Raw genomic sequence first — 22,535 nt, forward strand, 5'->3', positions numbered from 1 at the left:
AATACTTAGTGGGCGATAGCTTGCACAGTTTATTGATTCGTTCGTTCGCCTCGTGTCAGTGTTCTGTATAGAGCTACGCTGATGGTGTCACAAATTATATAGTGTTTTTTGTTGCCCGTGAGAGCAACACTGTGGCAGCCTGATGGTTTTCTACATGCGGTAACTTGGACCAGGAATGGTTTGCTGATTCCTCGATGGCAGCTCACCGCGGCAAACGAGCATGTTTGATATTTTCCCTACATCAAAACTGGCTTACGTGGCAGTGATTTCATTGGGCGACCTTCGGTACACAACCCTTTGCCATAGCCACTGATACACAGCGTTAAGTTGCACCAATGGTCGGTAAGAGTCAGCCAACACGCGCGAAGAAGAAGGACGCATTATACCAAGTGTGTCTGGTGAAAATGAGAGCCGCAGCCGATGTTACAAGGATCGCCCACTCAGAGACCCTGCAGATGATGACCAACCCCGGAAATGACGTCATGACATGCACACTGGCAAAGAAAGAAGAATGCAAAAGGTGCCTTGCTCAAGAAGCACCTGCCGATCTCGCTTTATTAGAGTCCACAGCGGCGATACAATTACGTTGGTAACGCTAGACTTCCGCTTTCACCTCCTATTTTTATCGACTATGTGCGTGACAGGTACCGTTTAGGGCGGAACACGCTTCCATGGACGATATGGCAGCGCTCGCTCAAAACAGTACGTCGGTGGTGGGCTATTGTTCCAGTGCTTAGAAAAATAGCGGTTACACCAAAGAAAAAGCTCTTTCGGGACGGGTTATTATCGTAATCTGGGGTGTTGTTATCATCGTGTTTGCGCAATGATTAAGGGGGACGGCTCCGTGAATTCCCATTATCACTCTGAGTTCCATAAAATAGCTGTAAGTGACACTATTGGGTCATTGTGATCTATTTCAAAGCCGTCTTGTTCTTGCGTATCGCTGAGATGCACCGTCTTTAGCAAAAGTAGCCGGACAACTTTATTTGCTTATCAGCCGTATAGTGATCCCTGACAGCAACCCTATAATTCAAAAGGGCCCTGCTTGCATTAGGATATACAGGTGAAGGAGTGGTTCATAACTGCTCCGCTACAGGGCTGGGTAACAAACAGCATTTCTTGGTTACCTCTAACATAGACGGTACAGAACCACCTCTCAGATCGAATGCCGTTTCCGTCAGCAACATTTCTAGCGTGCTAGTAGATCGCATCTGATTTTCTTTCTAGTGGCTGTAGTCTGAGGGATGAGCCAGAATCGCATGTTCCTCACGAAACTGATATAGACAGTTTGTAATTAAGAAATGGCGTATATTGCAACAAATAGAACAAATATATCCTGGCATTAGATGTTTTAACAAATTGTGTCCTTCCGTGAGCTATCATGGTAAGAGCGCGAAAAGTAGAAACGCTCAGAAAAAAATTTACCACTTAAATCCATTGAATTACGCACGCAATGTACTGCAGTACCTGTTCAGGTGTATTCTTTATCAAAATCAATGCTTCTGGGCTAGTGTAATAATGGGCGATTCTAAAAAGTTCTAGAAACTGTACAATAAATTTAACCAACTTAAGCTCATATAGTTATAGTGCGGTGCCTCTAACGAGACGCTGTAAACATTAACGCACAATTGAGTGCTGCTCCTCCAAATTTACGGCAACGCAATGTACATCATGCCTGAAAACGAAGAGCGAAATATATTGTTTTTCTTGCCTACCGAGAATTGCATGCTTCACACGCATGAACTTATCATAATTCCTGCCATCTTGATTTCAAAATTCCGAAAATGTGCTTAATCCCGAGCACCTGTATTGCAGTTCCTGTTTTAAACATATCAGTATACTTTTCAAGAATCGATAACAGTTGCCACCCGCCGCGGTGGCTTTGTGGCTTCGGGATCTGGCTGGTGATTCCGAATTCGTGGTTTGATCCCAGCCATGGCAGCTGTCATGGTGTAGTCATTACAGCTGCATATTTATGGAGGCGAAGTAGAAGAACTCCAGTGTGTTATGCGATGTCTGCGCAAGTTAAGGAACCATTGATGGTCTGAGTTATGCCGTAGCCCTCCAGTAAGGCATCCTTCATAAGTTACAAAGGGTGATATGACAATAGCGCAAAAAAAAACGGACAATAGAGAATAGCCATACAAGAAAAGTTCCTCCCCTTGTCTAAACTCAATCGATTTTTTTGCGCTGCTGTCATTAACTCTAAGTACGTGTCAACGGGCCCGACTCGCAGCTTTAAGCAAGTTTAAACAAATGTGTGACTTCGGAAGACCTCATAATTAACTAATCTTCTGGACAACGCCAGCGTCTTCTGAGCGAAAAGACGTCGATGAGAGGAGGTGAATTCGTGTTGCGGTGCAACAGTTCCATTCTCTTGGAGCTCCATCGCAACGGCATGCGCCCTCGCCAAGCGTAGGCATGTCCCCATCGCACTACTTCATATTGCTATCGCATTCCTGTCTCACGTTCCCTATAAATCGATCTGCAGACTATACCGCTATATTGTCACGTTGTAGTGACGGCAGTCCAGCGGTCAGGAAGACACCAGAAAGACTTGCAAACGAAGCTCTTTATTTGGGCTGACTTGCGCCCGCAAAATAACTGAATCACTCGGTGGCGGCGTAAGCAACAAGCGTGCTTGTCAATCGTCGAACTACGAATGTCCGCCGCTCGCGGCATCGCTCAATTTAAAGCCGGCAAGGAAACTTCCAGATAACAGGTCAAGATCATCTACGCTAATCTGGAAAAACCTAGATGCAGCCTTTCATGGCTGCGAACAATCGAGATTGGTCTGGTCGCTTCTCGCGCCACGAACAAAAGTGATAACGACCCTTTCCTGCTGCCTTGAGCGTGAACGAACACACACTGTAATGATACGTGGCAATATTGTAGCAAAAAAAGAGAATCATGTATTGTACCGCAACCCTGCGATAGCGGGTGGAAACGGTATTGGCAACAACATGGCGTTCACAACGCAGGTAATATAAGACGGAAAAAATATAAGCAACAACGATTATGCAACGACCACCTTTCCTTGACGACCCAAAGATACAGGGGCGAAACACCGTTAATAATAAAGGGAGTGGAATAATAACGTGCATTTCACAACCCAACGGTACAGGGAGGAAATAACATCAACAGCAATGACTGGGCAACAACAGGAACGTGTGTTCCATAATGCAGCTGAAGAGAGAGGAAGGATCGTAAACAACATGCAGAATGCAATAAGAAAGTTTTTTTCAGTATCCAGTGGTAGAGGGACTAGGAAGCATATAGAATATGAGAGTACATCAGCAACGAATGGTTGGAAAACTAACAAAAGAAACAAAATGACGTTGTAAAACTTATAGCGCCTGAAAATTTTGTTGAAAACCCAGTAATACAAGGAGAAAACATCAACAACAATGGCAGCGCAGCACATCAGCGATAGAAAGAGGCTATAACATCATCAACAACAACAACAGGCAAGCACAACATGTAGCTTGCTTATTTCCGGTGAAGGGACTGCCAGGCTCGAACTAAACTCATGCATTGACAATGAGTTCTAATGAATCCTGCTTTACTTTCCAGATCCTCCATAGTGACTGAACTTGGTGCATCTCAAACAAGCGAATTCGGAGCAGGCAGCAGATAAGCCGGAAATCTGCTTAAAGCACACGTGCTGATTGTTTCAATCAGAAGCTGCTACTGAGTATGTCCCGGCTTATATGAAAGTCAAATTTTTGCGCATACTGACAACGAAGGCATGCTGGAAAGATAGTGTCGCCGTGTCCGAGGAATCGATTAGCTGGTTCGGCCGAACATCTACACCACGCGGAAACCGCGGATCAATATCGCTGCAGCCTGAACCGAGGGTGCCTGGGAGTGACATCTCGAGCGACGTCATAAGACGCGAAGGAGTTCTGAGTGGCAGAAAGTCTTCCACAAGCAAAAAACTTGCTGTTAGTCTTGGTGGCATGTTTCCATGGTATCCAGTAACACTACTCAGACCCGCAGAGATATATCAGCCCAAGCTCGGTTGGAATGCTTTTTTTTTTTACTTAGTATATGTAGCGGTTCAGCACTTCCGATTATCTATAAGAGGCCGACCACTGACCAAAACATGTCAGGAGTTTATGGCGTAAATAGAAAGATCGCGCGTCACATTCTCAGATTTGTGCACAGCAATATCGAAGAAACGAGTATTCAGAATTTATTTTGGCATTGAAATTGAATAAAGTGTGATCTTGTGGTGGCAGCCTGCCATCATTACTGTAGAGCATCACGCGACCATATCTCGGTAAAATATCATTGATTTGCTTTAGGTGGAGTTATTTTTTTTCTTTCCACAGTATTCCTTGCGTTTTATTAAAATTTATGTTCTCTGCAGTGCGACCTTCGATGAAAAGCAAAACACCCTTCGCACCACCACAAATGTGCTTTTAGCTTAAGTCACTAGAAGGTGCCACTGTGTATTGTATTTCTTTGATGAAGCGTTAGCCACGTCCCCTAAAACTTTCGCTGATGACATGTACGTTACTGTGCCATAATATTTTTGGGTGTCGAAACCATAGTGGATGCTGCTCTATGTTAAAAATATCTAATTACTGCGTGTGGGGTGATATTTATATTGTTCTTTGGTACATCGTGGTACATCGTGCCGTGGTTTTCGCGGATCACGATTTCCAGCATGAAAAATGGACTCGGGTACTGTTCGAAAACTTCTCGGTAAAATCGCTTACACCGTTGCTAACAAAGCCGTTGAAAAATCGAGCATGACAACATTGATAACACTCAGGCATAAAACTAACAAAAAAAGGCCACTGCTCTTGCCACTTCTATGTGAGAAGCTTAATCCAATCAGAAAATAAAAGAACTCGTAGAAAGGAGGACAACTGTTCATTTTGTACTCGCCGGCCAAAAATAAAATATTGACAGAAAATACTACGTACAGCAGCAAAGCACTTGCCGGGGAGCGGGCCAGAGTAGACTTCCCTGGTCTGCTCTAGAAAAGGCTGTATAGATTTGGATGTGGAAACGGAATGTGGGCTATCAGTGTGGAGCTGGGGGCTTTTGACGGTGATGAGAACAGCGTGGTTTTTTTTCCAAATGATCCTCATTAAGTCCAGCTCTTTTACAGGCCTCCGTGGAGGGCATCAAGACAGCAAGGTTTTGCGTTGCGCCAAAGAGATACTGGGGGCTGGCTTAAAGTTCTTTCTGCTAATCCTTTAAATCTGATTAATGAGCCGTTATTTCCACGTATTGCACTTGAAGCACAGCGCAGAAAAGCGGGGAAATAACTATGGGCATGCGGCAGCAGTACGCTGTTGAAGATAAAAACTTTATTCAGTAGGGAGATTTGTGCCTCAGAACTGGAGGCACCCTTAGTGCAGGGCTCATACGAACTTATTTCTTTGCTGCGCCCGATGAACCAGCTCTCATTGGTCCTCAAGGCCTTAGCTGGACAGTGAGGCCTCCGACTTTTCCGATTTAGGGTTTCTGATATTCAAGGCTGCCTGCATGCTTCCGCGGTACAGTGTAGAGCCTTCCCTACTCGGCAGGACACCTGGCAAGTTGTGTTCAGAAACAATGTTCTCCTGCTTCCTCCTAGCAAAAAAAAGGGATGCCTGATGCTGCTCCTTCGGCGCCCTAATCTCCTACTGGCGTGAGCAACTCTTGCCATGTCGCAGATAAAAGAAACTTTGTCGTTAGAGCTGCAAAACACCATCACTTTGACCGATAGTTTTGTCTTGATGGTGGGGATGATGTCTGCGGCCTCATTGGTGGAAAATGATTTCTTCTGTTATTACATTACTGTTGAAGTCCATTCGCTTCTTAGAATTAAGAAAATGATTCTTAGTTGAAATCATGTTTCAACTAGCCAAACCGCAAGTACGAGTACCTAATTTAACGGACTGGGAGACGGTTTACCGATCATAAAATGCTTTGCTCGCTTAAGGCAGCATCTCCTATGCAAATTGACAACGTCGCCTGTTCATGTCATGCCCCGCGTAATACATATATAAAATGGCCCGCAAGTTTTTTACATCCTAGTGTCAATAATTGCATTTTATACCTGCTGTGCTTTAATAATAGCAGCAACAAAAGTCCGCAAAAAAACGAGCATAAGCTGCTGCCAGAATACTGTTATATGATTCTTCTATAAAGCTAAACATTAAAGTGCAGAAATGTCGGCAACATAAAGGCAGGCTAAATATCAACTCTTCCGCAAAGTAAAATACGGACGCGGGAATTTGTTGACGTCCTTAATATTACAGTGAGCGGAGACAGAGTGAACACTTCCGGGCTAAGTTAGAAACGTACGTAAACACTTTGTACGATACTCCAGCCTCGAACAGGGAGCGATAATCTCAGAAATGGATATAACCCTTCTTTAACCGCGCGAATTTTAATATTATTTTAAAGATTTTTGTTATCTGTAGTTTTTCATTTTCAATATTTTCAGGCAGTCGTGATTGCAAGCAAAAAGAAAAATCAGAAGCAGCATCTGTGTTGTTTTTGTGATTAGTCCCTCATTCTCGCCCGCCCCTTTTGCGCATCTGAAATAGTCGTCTTCCCAAAATTATCTGAACAGAGAGGGAAAGGGGTGTCTTTGACCGGCCTACTTGACCGCTGTGTAAACTTACAAATGACGAGAGGAACGAAGCCTTTCCTTCAAAACTAGCAATTCTCTATGCTTGTACCTACTAAAGAGCCGATGGCGTCCGTTGCACATTCAGAGATGTATTAGTAGTGAATTATTAGTGGCAGCTTAGTTTCGGGCAGCATGTTTGGTCGATAAGAAGGCAGGCGAGCAACTTTCCATTGCAAAAGGGACTCATCGGGCAAGTCTCATATGCCGGAACTGTTCCACCAATTTAAAATGTTGGGTTCCTTGCGCCACATGCTGCGGCGAGCAATCGGAATCTATCATGTGTTGAAACCTAATTGCACGAGAAGCGTGCTTAATTGTTACATTCGTTCGTTCCTTAACACCATGTAACTTGTTTTTCGATGTTGTCTGCCTACTCCCAATTAAGGGTGGTGACATAAGTGTGCCCATTAAGAGCCTGATTGTTAGCGGCAATCTGGCTCACAGTTTTTGCCACAAATTCAATGAAAAAAATGCCTTCTTGTCGCATCATTAGACGTGAATTTTAAAAAAAATGCGTCGATTTATTAATTTAAGCTGTGCGCTTTTGATAGGTGCGAAGGCAGTCGTTTGGGCCAGTCATAAACGCCTCAGAATAATAATTTAGGTAATGACGTAAGGGTCATGTGTTCCAATCTACTAAGTGCGTGGTGCGCAGTGTCATGCATTGCAAACAACGTGGATCAGTTTCATTAATGAAGCGCTTCAAGATCGTTGATAGCAATGCACTTTTGCAGATGCATTAACATTTCATAAGCTTACAAAGGGCCGGTAAAAGAGTAAGTGCCTATGAGAGCTGTCTACACGTTCTCAAGAAAATGAATGCGGCGAACGCGTGCTTAGAGATTACATGACCAAGCCCTACAACTGACGCGTATTGGTGGTGATGTTTACTACCACCGCTAACAATGTAAATCAGAAAAGCGGTCTAATTGTTAGACACATTCATATGCATGTCTCGCCAGGCTCACACAGTAGATACGGCGTTCGATTACTGATACAAAGGTGGTAGGACCAAGGTCGGCCATGGCGCCCGTCTTTGCATGCTGGAGAAATGCGAAAACGCCCATGTACTTTAGCGTCGACACAGGTTCATGAAACACAGAGAAGTCGGAAATATTCTGCATCTCTTAACTTCGGCATGCCTCATGATCCAAACTGTGGCTTTGGAACTCGATATTACATTAATGAAAAATGACCACATCTGTTCGTGCTTCTAAATCTGAATTTAAATGTCGACCAAATATTCGGTGAGGTGAAACACAGAAAGTTTACTTGCGAAATTCTAGACCCTTCGCTACACAACGTGCATGACTAATCGCAACTTGGCAGTAATATAACTTATTGCAAATGCTCCTAATGCCCGAATTTGAAGCTTCAAGAAGAACAATTCTCTAATGCATATATTGCCTAAAAGATGGTAAGATTGTGACAGTTCTTTTTTTTTTTTTCACTTGCATGTATAAGTATTTACGGCCTGTTTGTACCATCGTAAAAGTAATTTCTCTCACACACACGAGCGCTCCTGTGTGTGCTCTCGTCTTTGTGCTTGTCTGTTTTAAGCTGCGCCCTATATTTTTATTCATGGATTACCAACTAGCCCGCACCGTTACCCTAGCGAGTAATTTCTCTCAGTCGACAGCACGAAAACCAAACTGAGCGCTAATTGAAGCTCGCCTGTATCGACTGAATACCGCACTCGACGCCCAGGATGCTAGTTTCGCTGAAACGGGACCTGTTATAACTGCAAGTTAAAAAAAGCCTAAATACCTGTGGCGCAACCACAAACCGCTTTCGCAAGTAAATGCGTGAACACTGTTCGCCGCGTGTCCTAGAAATTAAGCTTCAGCGCCACTCACTGCAATATTACAACCATTGACTCCAGCCTCAGCTGGACGTTGAAAGCTTGAATCGAAGGGCCGGAACACATTTAGGAATGCAATTTGCTCAGCAGTGATGTCTCTCTTTACTGCCGCCGGCAAAACACCAACCTACTCACCAAAACCACAAAATAAATGTTTAAAAGCAAAATTGCTTGCGGGTTTTCCTAATGTCTCCCCAAGACTGAGACTTAATGAACCCAGTTAAACAGCCCTTACTTAATTCAGAAGGGAAATTCCCAGCTCGTGCTTTACTTAACTGGGCACGCCTGCGTATTCTCGGCATTCCCTGCAGTGCTTCATAACCTGGAGTGTCGATTAGGTTTCAGAAGTGAAGTGCAGTCGACCCGCCGCAGTGGCTGAGTGGTAAGGCGCTCGTCTACCGAGCCGGAGTACCCGGGTTCGAACCCGACCGCGGCGGCCGCGTTTCGATGGAGGCGAAACGCAAGAGGCGCCCGTGTGCTGTGCGATGTCAGTGCACGTTAAAGATCCCCAGGTGGTCCAAATTATTCCGGAGACCTCCACTACGGCACTTCTTTCTCTCTTTCTTCTTTCACTCCCACCTCCCTCCCTCCCTTCCTTACGGCGCGGTTCAGGTGTCCGCCGAGATATGTGAGACAGTTACTGCGCCATTTCCTTTCCTCAAAAAACCAATTTACAATTTATCAATTTACAATTTTACAGTCGACCTTTTACAAGCAGACGACGCGATAGCGTGATGTGGTTGAAAAAAATAAAATAAATTTAAAATTTATGAAAATTATAAATTAAGGACCGCTGCGTGCGCACCACCCAATAGACGGGCAAGTTCAGAAACTACGTCTTTTCTTAAGAAAATTTTGCTTCAGCACAAAAACGTTGGCCTGAAAGTAACTTGCACAAGTATTCCTTTCCAGGTACTCTGAGATTATTCTTTGCAGTAGCGCAAGAGAACGCCATGTTAAGATGTTGAATGTAAGGGCAAAAATGACGGTCTTGTAGGCAGGAAGAATGCAGCTAAGAGGACAGCAAGAGCGCTACCTTCGAATGAGTAGCTACAATTTTGACTTCCGGCCAGTCTCGCTCTAGCATTTTAGGGAAAAAAAAATTGTTTTATAGAAATCTAAATATTCAAGAAGTGCATAATATGCCAGCATGCTCTAACACTAATAATGTCGCACCACTCTAACGTTTAGTCTTCAGTATTTCACATTCCTTTCAGCGTAAACAATTCAACCTGCAAAAAAATTTCCCACAGTGCTCTCCGAAACCACAAATTACCCCTCTATTTCTTACAACAGCCTTGTCCTACTCATCTTGTCAGACTGGGAGAAGCGTTGAATATAATGCCAATACCAAAAAGTGTCTCCAGAGAAATATCCTAATGGTGCTTTGGTTTCACGAGGTGAGCCCTCAGGTTAGCTCGGACATGCCTTGCAAATTTTGTTCTTCATAGTTACAGTGTGTTTGAAATCTTCTAGCAGGCATAATAGCATGCAGTCAACGCTTGAGACAAACCTAGCTAACTGGAAGGAAAGTAAGTAGTTTGGCATAAGACGGAATCAAGAGCCATGAAGGAAAATAAAAAGACATGGTCTTGTTATTAACGCCATTACCTTCTCTGGAGAACGCACCTAAAACCGTTTCGAATGTCCACTGGCCAACTAGTCTCTCTCTTCCCGCAGACAACCGCAACACATCCAGCGGCTGCTCTCCAACGGCCAGTAACAAGGCCATCCCCACAACGGTGTCGGCCAACGGCAGCACCCATGTGCAGCACCAGCATCCTGAGCGGCTGCTGATGCACCCGAGCCAGATCAGCGTGTCCCGCATGCTGTTTCTGGTGTGCACCGTGTTCATCATCCTCAACTTGCCAAGCTACGTCGTGCGAATCCACGTGTTCGTGCTGTCCATCAGCAATCAGCCAGTTCCGGACCACGTGTTGCTGTTACAGCGATACTTCATGCTGCTCTACTACACTAACTTCGCCGTCAACTTCATCCTCTACAACTTGGGTAGCCGCATCTTCAGACGCATGATGAAGCAGTACGTGTCCAGGAAGTGGAACGCCATCAGCTCAATCTGTCGCGTTTCGGAGAGCTTCGAGTCGAGCGGTGCCATAGGCGTGGACGTGGCTTCCCTGAAGGCCAATGACAACGCGCTGCCCAGGCAGAAGGCAGCGCCGAAGACGTGATGCCGGGACGGCGGACGCGGCGGCTGCTGCCCACTGGGCGCAGCAGGCAGGATAGGTGGCGGCTGTCGCGATGCCCGTCGGAACGAGCGATACTCGAAGAGCCACACAAAAGAAATGCACCAGTGCTGCTACCGGTTCCCGGTGGTTAAGTCAAGCTCCGAGTCGGACTTTCGCTTCTGCCACAGGGAGTGCCGTCACAACGACAAGGTGAGGCCCCTACCAATTTTTCGCGTTTATGGCATTAGTGCGTAATGGGGGAGCGAATGAAACTAGCCTACAGCTGTCAGGGCATATGCGACATGAATGGCTTCCAGAGGCATGGGCCGTTTGCTTCACAACTTTTCTTTTAACCCTATAATTACGAGCGTCTCAGTTAAACTATATGGCACCATCTTAGATTTCTGCATAGTATAGCGCACCCTAAACCCCCATTTTCCACTCTGAAGAAAAGTATCATTATTGAGGTGGTATGCCACGATTTGCGCGTGGGGCTCACCTGACGTTCTCAATAGGGCGTGGTACAATCTGGTGTGAGATGTTCAGTGCGATGACGTTCTGGTTCTAGAAGACAACTTCTAGCGCAAGTTGTGTCAAGGTAGTCTCACTGAAGGCGATGAAACGGTACAGTTACCACATGCACCATATGCCTTCATTTAAAACGGAAAACATGGTAAACACAAACATTTGTGCGTCTGTTCTATAAAAAGTTTACTGCACTGTTTAGCTCAAGATTGAGACGCCTCTGTGCCAACCTGCAAGTTAGAAAGCCTCGCCACTGGGCATGCAGGTAACCTTAGTTCACTGCCTAACTGTTGCCCAAGTATGAAATTCAGTTTCCAAACACAAGGGCGCTCAAAAAAGCTGTATTCTGACACTGCTGCAATGACTGCGCATTCGCGCTAGAAGCTGACGGCTGCCATATTTTCAACTGCATTGCTCGCTTTCATGACCGTTCCCCTCATGCATGATTGGTCAGTTCCAAAATATTTCACAGCTGGCTGTAGAGTACCTCTTTCTGAAAATTTTCTTCCTCGCCAACATGGAGGAGTAGATTTTACTGGTTACGTTGCCAAATAGAGATGCTGGTGTGATCTCGGTCCCGGCGGTTTTATTTCGTTGGTAGATTATTTAGATGGTATCATTAGGAAGCATGAGTGACTACCGCGGCTCTCGATGAAACACAAGGGCGTTGAAGAAGTGGACATATTGTGATACGAGGTACGTTTCGTGTATGCCGAGCCTGGACACGCCTAGTGTGGACAGTTGTTCAGGCTGTGGTTGGAGTAAAGCAGAAAATTTTTACCCCTGAGATACGGCTAGCGGCGTTTGAGCAGGGTTACTTCTAGAATAGTTGAGTTTGTAACAGCGGAGCCTTACAGAAGGCCCTTCAACTCAAAATGAGACTCTCTTGCCCGCTGCGTTTGAGCGAAATTGATTCATTTCCTCTTGTTTGGATATTTATTCTAACAGCAGATTGGTTGACAACCGGTGAACTTTTTGCCGAGCTTTGAAGACCTGGTTGCTAAATTAGTAATCATTTTTTAGTTTTCTTGATTAACAATGATCGAATCTTTCTCTGTATGTCATTCACATTATAAAACATCTTAGTGTTGAAAAATGCGCTTTCGACGCCACCGGTTAAATGCACTGAGTGCTGCGTTGCTCAGAAAATATATAAACAAAAATTCTCTTGCCCAAACGACTGGTTTCTTCTCGCTGAAAATTCCCACTGAAGTTGTATTTTTCGGTAAGCTTTGTTTTCTGCAGTTTTGGAATAGGTGAAACCATTAGGAATAGTTCAATATCTGCACGGTGTACTGCGTGGCTGGACTGAAGAATGCGGTTTTGCAGCAGTTGCACTCATAGGTTCACCTTTTGTCGGCAATAGAGTTATAAAAGCCGATGAACGCGAAGCGCAGAAACGACCAAAGTAGCACAAGTAATCGGCCCAGTATTGGAATAAGATGGTTGCATTGTGTTCATTTGTAGTACAATGCATTTCCAGTATTGGCCCTATAACACGTGCTGCTCGGGGAAGAGCCCACTGAAACCTATCGCGGGCCAGAGGTGGCGTTGCCGGTGCAACTGCGTCGAAACAGTCAGTTTTAGTTCGTCATCATCGCATACGATGCAGACTACTTTTTCTCATCGATTCGGCCATGCACTGGGCGCAAATGTGGCGTAAACAAAACTTGCTGAAAAATACCACCTCTGCGCGAAAGTTCAGCCCGAACAGGCGAGCGGTTAAGGAGCGAATATTTATTTTGTACATTTTTGCTGAGCAAAGCTACAATCAGTATTTTCGTGCTTTCTTTAAACTTGGGAGATTACTTCGAAAACTGGTGGGCAGAGATCGCGGCAATATCTGTATTGTACCTATTTTCCTTTCTTGCATTGCAGGTGGTGCCGTGGAGTTACACTTACTTCGACACCTCGTCCTCTCTACTGAGCACTTTGAGTAAAAAGGACCGCTCTACCCTCTTCGACTAAAGCACGAGGGAGAAGGACTCCAGAGCACACGCACCGTTGTGATGAAACGCTTGCTAAGGAAGTGAACTGGAAGAACTTACTTGGACTTGCTCTTGTTACAAAAGCTGGCGTGCTGCAAAGAAGCATATCCACCTTTTATCAGGTGGCTGTGCCGCCGACCTGGTGACTGCTACCAAAGACGGACGCTTTCGCGAGTACGTCTACGCTTATTGCACACGGACGTGACCAAGTCTGAATTGTTTCGCATTTCGTGCTTTTACGACACCTGCTGCTTCTTAGTGGCTAAACTGTGAATAATGGTGCTCACAACTGCTGCTCAGCAACTTGTCGAAGTGCTAACAATGACGGTGACGAGTATATAATCTAGGAGGGGTGCTGAATAAGTTTTGTTCGCACTGCTGAAAGATACTAAAGTACAGAGTAGAAAGGTGTCACATCAGAATGAAACTTTAAGGATCTCCATTGCTCTGAAAGAGATCTGTGTTTTCTTTTCTCATCTACTCGTATTGTGTGGTAGGGGACGTGGCCCAGCCGCGCACCTAATGCAGCTGCTTTCCATCGCCAAAGATTTCATTAAGGCTGCCTTGCTTCTTTAGCTTCACGTCCTGAACTTAGCTCCATTGAACTGCTGGCTGCTGCCTAAGATCAAAGAATAAGACATCCATGGGGAACGCACATCGGGTGTGATGAATAATTCAGCAACAATTTTCATAATTGGTGCCTTTGACTTCAAGAGCTCTCTTTTTTTTCCTAGAATTTCTCGCGGGCGTCTACTGCACATTGCGTCAGCTGTGATGGCGATTACACGAAGCAGTTATGTGCTTCTAGGGCGAAGGATATTCAAGGCTTTCGACTGACTGGAACATTTTTTTCATTCAATGGCTAGAGGAAAATTTAGAAGCGGAATAATATGTTACACTGAATGAAAACACATTGAATACCCCTCGTTCATCCCTGTGTTCACTGAAATGACGTAACATCTTCATTGTTTCACACTTGCTCATCGTTGTGTGATATTTTTTACGAACAGATGGTTCTTTCTTGCACGTGCTTTTAAGTGTTTTGAATATTGCTGGTCATGTTGCCCTGAGTTTGTATATATGTCAGTGCATGTGTGACGTCCTCGTATTGTGTAGCGTTTTCAGCGGCTTGCGCGTGTGTGCCTAAGCGGCCGATGTTGTTACCAACTTATATTTAACGGTACCCCTTGTACATAAAGCTGCATGTTACCTGTCGCACGTGGTTTCTTATATTCTAGGGGTTGGAAACGATAGGGATGGAAGGGGGGGCGGGGGGGGGGGGGGCAGAATAAACAAATTCTGTCAACGTTCATAGAACTGCGCTAGTCGATTGCACTGGAGTTTTATCTTTGTTATACGTTTCAATCGCACGGCGCATCTACTTCCCTAGACACATTAAAAAGCCGATGTTTTTTAAAACAATATACCTTTAATGAATAAACAAAACTCTAAGATGGTTCCCATTTTTAAGGAAGCAATGCGATGCTGCTAAATGCATTAGCTTCATGAAACTACACCGTTTTAATGAGATAAAATTAGGAGGGCCAATTAGGCGAAAACTGTTCGATGTCGGTGTCGGCTTCAGTGTGAAGCCTACACATCACAACCGTAGTAGGTCGTGTTATGAGAATTTATCTGTCAGCCTGACACCTACAAGCCGCCCCCTTCTTCCCATCTCCCTCGCTTCTTTTGCACAAGAAACAAGGGGCACCCCAGGCTAAGATGGACTGATAAAAAATTAAAATGACTGAACATTTCAGGCAAAGTGAACAAAAGAAATTCTCATGAAAATATATGAAATAGGAATAGATTTAGAATCATTATAAGATCAGAATTCGAATAAATTTGTCACTGAAAGACAAATGCACAGTACAACGCAATAAGAATTAAAACGGGTTCAGAATTGCAATGCTTAGAGTATTAAAAGAGACTGGAAAGTGAAACGAAAATGCTACTTACTTTTCGCCGCAGCTGTGCGATTTATCGCTTCTAAATATTTATACACAAGGAAGCTAACCCAGCCGTAAATAGATACAGTCGGGGAAAAGAGTTTACGAACTGCATGATACACAAAAGACGCCAATGACTTTATTATTATCCGCAGTTTGGAGATCACAGTTGCCGAGGTGAGAGTCAAATTCCTGTTTCTTCACCTCAACAAATGTGAACACCAGCCGACAAACAATTGTAAAGTTATTGGTTTTGTTTGCGGATCCCTCGGCCCAGAGACTTTTGTTCTTGACTGTACGTCTTGCTGTCGCGAATAAAGCTGTATGGTAGCAAGTATCCGCCCTTGAACACTTAAATGCCGACTCGAGAACCTGGAAAGCTTGAACACAATGTTTAAGCATACTGTACACAACTTTTACATCGCACGATTATTTTCAACGGGAGACTGGCAACCGAGCTTCTAGAAAAAAAAAGGGCACGTGTCTCAAGCAATGTTCTCGAACGTTAAATGGCACAGATTTCGTTCGATATGAATGTGCTCGCTGGGAAGTTTCTTTTTTAATATATCTTATTCACCGCCACATTGAGGAGTTTCTGCTTGGCCCGTGCATAAAAATTGCGAACATCCCTCCTTCGTCCTTTTCATCTAAATGTAATAAGCGCTTTATGCCATTTCAAGCCTTTTGTTTGGTTTTTGGGAATTATTTACAAAAAAGTTAATGAGGGGGGTCAGCTAAACAAAAAGGTGCTCAGAAGCGACTGTAGGCCTAAGTGGACTTGTATTATTCAACAAAAAGATGAAGGAAGGAATCTGTACGGTTATCAGAATGTATACTGGGATGCGGTAGAAAAAGCAGTCTTTCCTATGCCTTTGACTGCAATTTGTACATTGTTAGGTTTTCCAGTTAGGTCCTTAAGTTCGTGCTTGTCTAAGCGCCCGTTAAAACTTTTCTGCGGCACTGCTATGGCTATGACTATCCACACGTGTTAGGGATCTGCGAAGGTAATTTAAACCAGTTGCTTGTTCCAAGAGCACAGATCTCACACAGTACGCTGGCAGCTCTAATTTTTTAAAACGAGAACTGAAGTTCACCTCAAAACTTCTTAAATGCATAGTGCATAAGAAAGCGCGTACAGCTGTTTCCCGTCGCACAAGAACTGGGCTATAAAAATTTGTACCTCATAGTGAGAGACCGTGCAGTATAATATTCCTACAAGTGGCTTTCCAGAATAATGTCAAATTGTATGTTGAGCCTTCGATGTGCAAGTATTTGTGGTAAACGCTATTCCAATTGAGTACTGACTTATGAGTGAAATATAACTGGCGCCAAAAATTTTCTTTCGCGGCCTAGAATTGATGGCCAGCCACTGAAACTTTATAGGCATTGATTCCTTCGAATTATTTTCGGCTTCAGACATTACATCGTTTGCTATCTGTCTGTCATTGGCTACAGGCAGAGTGGCCCATATCAAGAAAACACGAATTTTCAAACCAACTCCAGAGCTTGAACACTTTGTTGTGTTACTCCATTTACTTTGATTCCGTCCAAGCACCTTTGAGTGCTAACATTGTTGCTTCAAGCATGGGCTATACGGGCCGAAACATTTGTGATGTAATGTGTTTTTGAGGCCACAAGTTCGCAGCACAGTCGAGTCGAGTGGTGTCGCTTGAGTACAAGGAAGCACGCTTAATGACATCTATTTGAAATCCCGAACTTCCGCAGCTATCTTTAAATATTTATCACTCATTCAGACATACATAAAAAACTTCGGTATTGTATAGACGAATATACATTCACTATTGTAACTTGACCCCCTGTATACGTTTCCCTCTTGGTACTCGAATTCAGCCAACCATAGAACCGGAGAGTTTGTGCAAAAATAACTGAAAATTACTCCGCATACGCTTGTTGCATTTGTTGTACCGGAGTGCTTAACGGCGCAGTTTGCAGCGATTTCGATAGAGTGCGCCTTGTTGGTGTGACAACTAAAGTCGCATTCGCTCCTTTCTTTTGGTATATAATAGAGAGCGCGCGCAACGAGCACGAAGGAGGTGCAATGTTGGGTGCTGGCTGACATGACATGACATGGCAGACATAAGGCTTGCGGGCCTTATGTCTACGATCGTCGCCTAAAAATATATTTGTTTATAAAAGGCTTTAATCACCAGGACCTCTTTTAACGTTGCTAAAGAGTGAAAATCAGAGTAGAGAAAAATTGAGACCAAAAATAAAAGGTTAAAGCATGCTTTTTGAAGCTCCGCAACTAACTTGGCGTGCGTTAAACTGGAAGTTACAGCGCTTGACGATTGCGGTTTAGGAGCATCTTACAAGAAAAATTTTTTCACCGACAACATAAGAATGCGAACTCCTCTCCGCACAATTTTTTACTGAGGCAAAAAATTTAAAAAATTTTACATTTTTCGAAAACCAGATTTAGCATTCAGCTCATTTCCTTCAATCAATAATTGTTATCTGCCTCTGCAGTTTCACTGGAAGTAAGCGCTCTTATCTTTTTTTATATATATATGCATGCAAAGTGCGAATCTTTCAAGAGATGACAGGGCTTGGTGCCAAGTAGTCGTAATGCCTACTTATGTTGTCCTGCTTACAACCTTTCAATATAAAAATATTCTAGGCTAGAGCGTAAACTATGTATCTTCGCTTCAGTATTTCTCTCTAACGACATGTCGTAAACAATGCCAATAGTTTCGCCCCTAAAATATTTGCTTCCTCAGCCTTTCTCAAACACTGACTTAATCTGCACAGTATTTCTGCAAAACAAGCTGGTGGTGGTCGCACACAATTCACTTAGCTGGACCCCATAATACGCTTGATAAAAAGCAGTGCTCTTAAATCAAATAATTTCAGAAAACTTCAAAACCTCGCAGTTATAGGCGCTGAAAAGGCACGTGTGGCTATTCCAGACACATTCAGGGTGAAACCGCAATTATATGAATAATTTTAGCGGCCGGGCTTTCTTTAAAACAAGGATAAGTGCATTAGGCGTAGGCGGTTTCGGCAGTATCAAAAGCCCTGAGTTTACAGGGCTTTAATACTCGACCGCCATGTAGAATAAGTAGAAGAAGAATTCGCCTTAAGCGGGGAAAAAAAACTCGAATTTACAGTGGGTGTTGTTATTTCTGCCCATTCCACAACTCACATGAGGCGCAACTTGTTTAACCTGCCTTACAAATCAGCACAGTTATGTGAACACAATCTATGAAAGTTAGAAGAATATGCTAACGCATGGATGTAACACAAAAAAAAATGTGTTTCGGTTGGCAAAAGTTGGCAACATTTTATTTTTGGTGAACTGCCTAGGCGCCTACATCCATACAATTTTTTTTATTTTGACTGCTAGCTGCGCCACAATTTTGTTATGCGGGACCATAGAGAGCTAGTTAATATTCGCAGTGTATTGTTGTTCATGCGCGAGTGGTATACTCTCAAGATGCTGTAAATGTGTGAACCGGTATCGTGTTCTGTGATCCAACATCTTTTTTACTGAAAAATGTTGATGCTACACTGGAGTATAATGCTAATAAGTATGAGGGCTTAGGAGCTGCGAATAATAAAGTTGTTTCTTGCATAAATATCCCACGTGCGCCCAGTGGTATGTCAATTGTTTTCGTGTCCGTAGTCTTAGTGTATCGAGTTTCCAGGGTGTCCGAAAGTGATCTTATCTGTATGTGCCTCTCTTTTCATCTCATATGAGAATAAAATATTGTGCTCATTTTCTATCTAAGGCTAATCACTGCACGCGTTTTTCCTGCATGCGGCTGCCTGAAAGAGAAGCGTCGGGTTGATCCAGCCCAATTTATTTGCTCAGTCATTTACTCTCAAGGCCAAAGAAGCAATATGATGAGGTCAGTGCAGCTATTGAGAGTAAATTATTTGTTAAAAATTTGAAGGAAACAAAGGTAAACGCAACACTCCTCGCTGAAAATATAATACCTGGCGTTAAATTCCGGTTGCAAAGAAAACGCAAAATATAGAGAAGCCTATGACAAAAAACCTCGCCCCAATGTTGTTAAAGGCGTTTGAAGCTTCGCTGCAGGCACTGGTCAAAGGAAGGGGGGGGGGTTGCGGGGTGAGTGCGCTGATGGTTCCTTTTCCCTTTTATTTTTGGAAAACCAAAATCAATAAATAATTCGTGCTTCAAAACGTCGGCCAAATTTGATATATGTGACCGGCGCGTGTTGAATCCTAAGATTTTGGATAAATTAATTAAATTTTCACTTCAGAAAACAGAACCAGGAGAGTTTTTTTTTTGCAGGTGTTTGTTCGAGACAAGCTGCAACCGAATTGTGATGATGCTTGTTCAAACATTCTCTATTGGGTTGGATACCAGAGAAGCTTTAAAAAATTTCGGTCTCTACCTCACCCCTGCAGCCGTGATGTCATAGATGAAGGCCTCTGACACCCAAGCCTCCATGGTTTGAATATTCTGGGGCCGCCTGCAACTTTAAGTTCCCTTAGCGCGCTGCGATTACACCAGCCCATCGTAAAAAAAATAGTTTTAGTAGAATGTCAGCGACGTATCTCACCTAAGGTAAATTACGCTAGCATGTTGTAAGCAACTTATGCCCATTGTGAGATTTTATTATATCACTCCGGAAGCGTTAAACGTTATCTACAATACACGGAGGTTAAATGCGCTTTCAAAATACTGGCCAGAGCCGCTAATTTGCGAAAGAATATATATCGGAGTCTTTATATCGAAGTAGATCAGAGTATATCGGGGTTGGCAAAAGAGCCTGCGAAACAGTTGATATGAATGGACCATGAGACCTTAGCCGCGCCATATTTCTTGACCCTAAAGACAACGGCAGTAGGCAACACAAACAGAAAATAATGGTGAACTTCAACAAACAGGATATGTAAGAATTCGACATGGTGTAGCTACATACAATGCGCAGATACTCCCCTCGTTGACGTACATTTTAAAGTAATGGCTCTTTGGGTATATATAAGCGATATTCTCAATACAAGAAGCGACATCAGCTGATACTAGAAAACAATACAATATAGAATAAAATATACAATATGAAGTGCCGAGAAAAGGCATGGAGTAGACTAAAAATAATAAGAAGAACAGCCAAGTTTCCAAGTTGGGATGGTAAGTAAATGGAGACGAGTGTTTCTTGGAAATTATTTTGCAAACAGTGTACCATAGCTCATGCTGAATTCTTTGTTGTTTGTAATTCGGTCCACGGTCACGGATGTCTCACAGCAGAATGTGGCGCAGTAGTCTTACTTTTACGTTAAAACAGCGCTATATAGCTTGCCTTCATTCATGTACTCCACTACAAGCAAGTATTCACAGAATATTTGGCCTAGATTAAAGGAACTGTATTGAAAAATTTTCAAGCAGGCAAGTTGTGTGCAGAATAAGGTATATTTTCAAATATCTGTACCTTTCTTATATCACTAGATGTGGTCGTGCGCGATGCTATACGACCTAGGTTACATGCCTAACAAAATTGAGGCATGCATCTGCAGTTAAACTTCTTGAGCACTAAAGTTGCGAAGTCTGTGCATATTATGAAGGTTTGTCTTTCAGTTTCTCAAAGATGCCTCCGTTTAAAGACCCGAAACCTTAACCTCAGAGTGCTAGTGTCGGCGTTACCCTGTTGGTTTTGGTTTTCTGGGGTCTAACATCCCAAAGCGACTCATGCTATGAGTGACGCCGTAGCGGAGGGCTCCAGATAATTCGGCCACATGAAGTTGTTCAACGTGCACTGACATCGTACAGTACACGGGCGGCCTGCAATTCGCCAGCATCGAAATGCGACAGCCACGGCCGGGATCGAGCCCCCGTCTCTCGGATCAGCACTCGAGCACCATAGCTACTTAGCCGCAGCGGCGGCTTGGCATTATGGTGTTTGAAGGTTTGAAGGTTTATTTCCGCAACTGGGTGTTGCAAGGACAGCCAGGGAAAAAGCTGTATAGACAGCTTGAGAGGTCCTGGCTTCCTCTTACAGTGCAGCATTGACGGTAGCGGAGTACGACATCAAACAAAATGTGAGTAAAGTATGTTCGGTACAGAGAAATGGTGTGTTTCGTGGTGTGTTTCGTGCTACCAATAAAACCGGTCTATAAAGTTCAGTGCAGATTGAGCAGTTATTTTAGGTCTTAGCACAGTGACGTTAGTCTTATTTTTTTCACTGATTACTCAGCTAGCTATGGCCCATTCATACACTTAATTTAATGCATGGTTGCCACGGTGGCTTAACTCTTGAAATATGGATGGCATGCTACGATGGTCAGCGTCATTGGCGCTTATAATAAATAATAAGGGTGGGTTTACCATTCTAACGTCATTAATAATTAGGGTGAATTATGGCAATCGCCCAAGTTTGCTGCCATGTGGGGTAGCTCTTTTTACTGGGACAAAGGCAAGTTTTGTGCTGTTTGTGACAAGCCAGTGCAGGTAGCATATTAAGTAACTCAGGCTTTGTTGAGGGCAGTACATCGGATACCACCTTACCGTTTTACTTTTATTTCCAGTGTCACGAAAGTCGATGAAAATCCAGAGTAAACAGTTTTTTTTTATCAGGACCATGTCGCAATATCTCTTTTAATGGCTGCAGTGCATTGATTATGAATCTACCAAGGGGATGTTTGTGCTCCGCGTCGAACACAATGGTGGAAGCTTCGAAAATACTATGACAACAGGCGTGTGAAAAGGAGTAAATGCATGAGGCGGCCTGCGACTGAGTGAAACAGATATCATGGTGCTCGACTAATCACACAACTGCTGGAATTTTTCGGTGCAGTGTCTAGGGTTGAGCTTATGGTGTTGGATGGGGATTGTCCTCAGCACAGCTGAGATTCAGCATAGTGCATAGCGAAGCGATGTGGCAGGGTCTGCACTTTTGTAATCTCTGCCCGTTTGAAGTCGCCTTCAGCTGGGACAATTTATCAGGACGCCGTTTGAATGAAATGCATGTGCCAAGAACGGGGATTGCTTTCCAAAAACTTAATGGACGTTTGTAGTAGAGAAGCCCTACGCTTTACTCGCGGCCGGCTGAATATAGCATCACTGTAAATCTGGCTCCCCATAGCGTATCTCTTGCGACACACTATGGGCTTTTACCGACAGTGACAGATGCGCGGTATTGCATCACTGTCCGCACAGGACAAAATGCTTCCGGTTCATTCATGTGCACGCACGCGAATGATATTTCCAGTTACGAAACATGCAATTCCTGTAAGGAGGGCTTAAAATAGCCATTTTTCGAATGTTTTTTTAACACGACAGCCGGAGGCGAATGTAGGTATCTATCTTAAAATGACATTTAAAGCACTCCTCTATTGCATTTCACGCTTGAAAAAACACCCGCTTTAGGTTATGTTATTTCTCTGACCTCAGAGAATTATCGT

The 22,535-nt window shown here is 43.7% G+C and overlaps 1 protein-coding gene across 1 annotated transcript in view; it reads left to right on the top strand.

Annotated features, from left to right (window-relative positions):
* LOC149329874 (uncharacterized) overlaps positions 1-14,421 on the top strand; it is a 109,665-nt gene extending 95,244 nt beyond the window's left edge. Inside the window, exons 6-7 of the mRNA XM_089559672.1 lie at positions 10,179-10,894; positions 13,088-14,421. Of these exons, the coding sequence (XP_089415798.1) occupies positions 10,179-10,687 (509 nt within the window). The 3' untranslated portion in view covers positions 10,688-10,894; positions 13,088-14,421. The remainder of the gene's footprint in view (positions 1-10,178; positions 10,895-13,087) is intronic.
* Positions 14,422-22,535: the final 8,114 nt, after the last annotated feature.

Source organism: Amblyomma mixtum, chromosome 9 (genome assembly GCF_055824585.1).
Source record: "Amblyomma mixtum isolate Tamu chromosome 9, ASM5582458v1, whole genome shotgun sequence".
Lineage (NCBI taxonomy): Eukaryota > Metazoa > Arthropoda > Arachnida > Ixodida > Ixodidae > Amblyomma > Amblyomma mixtum.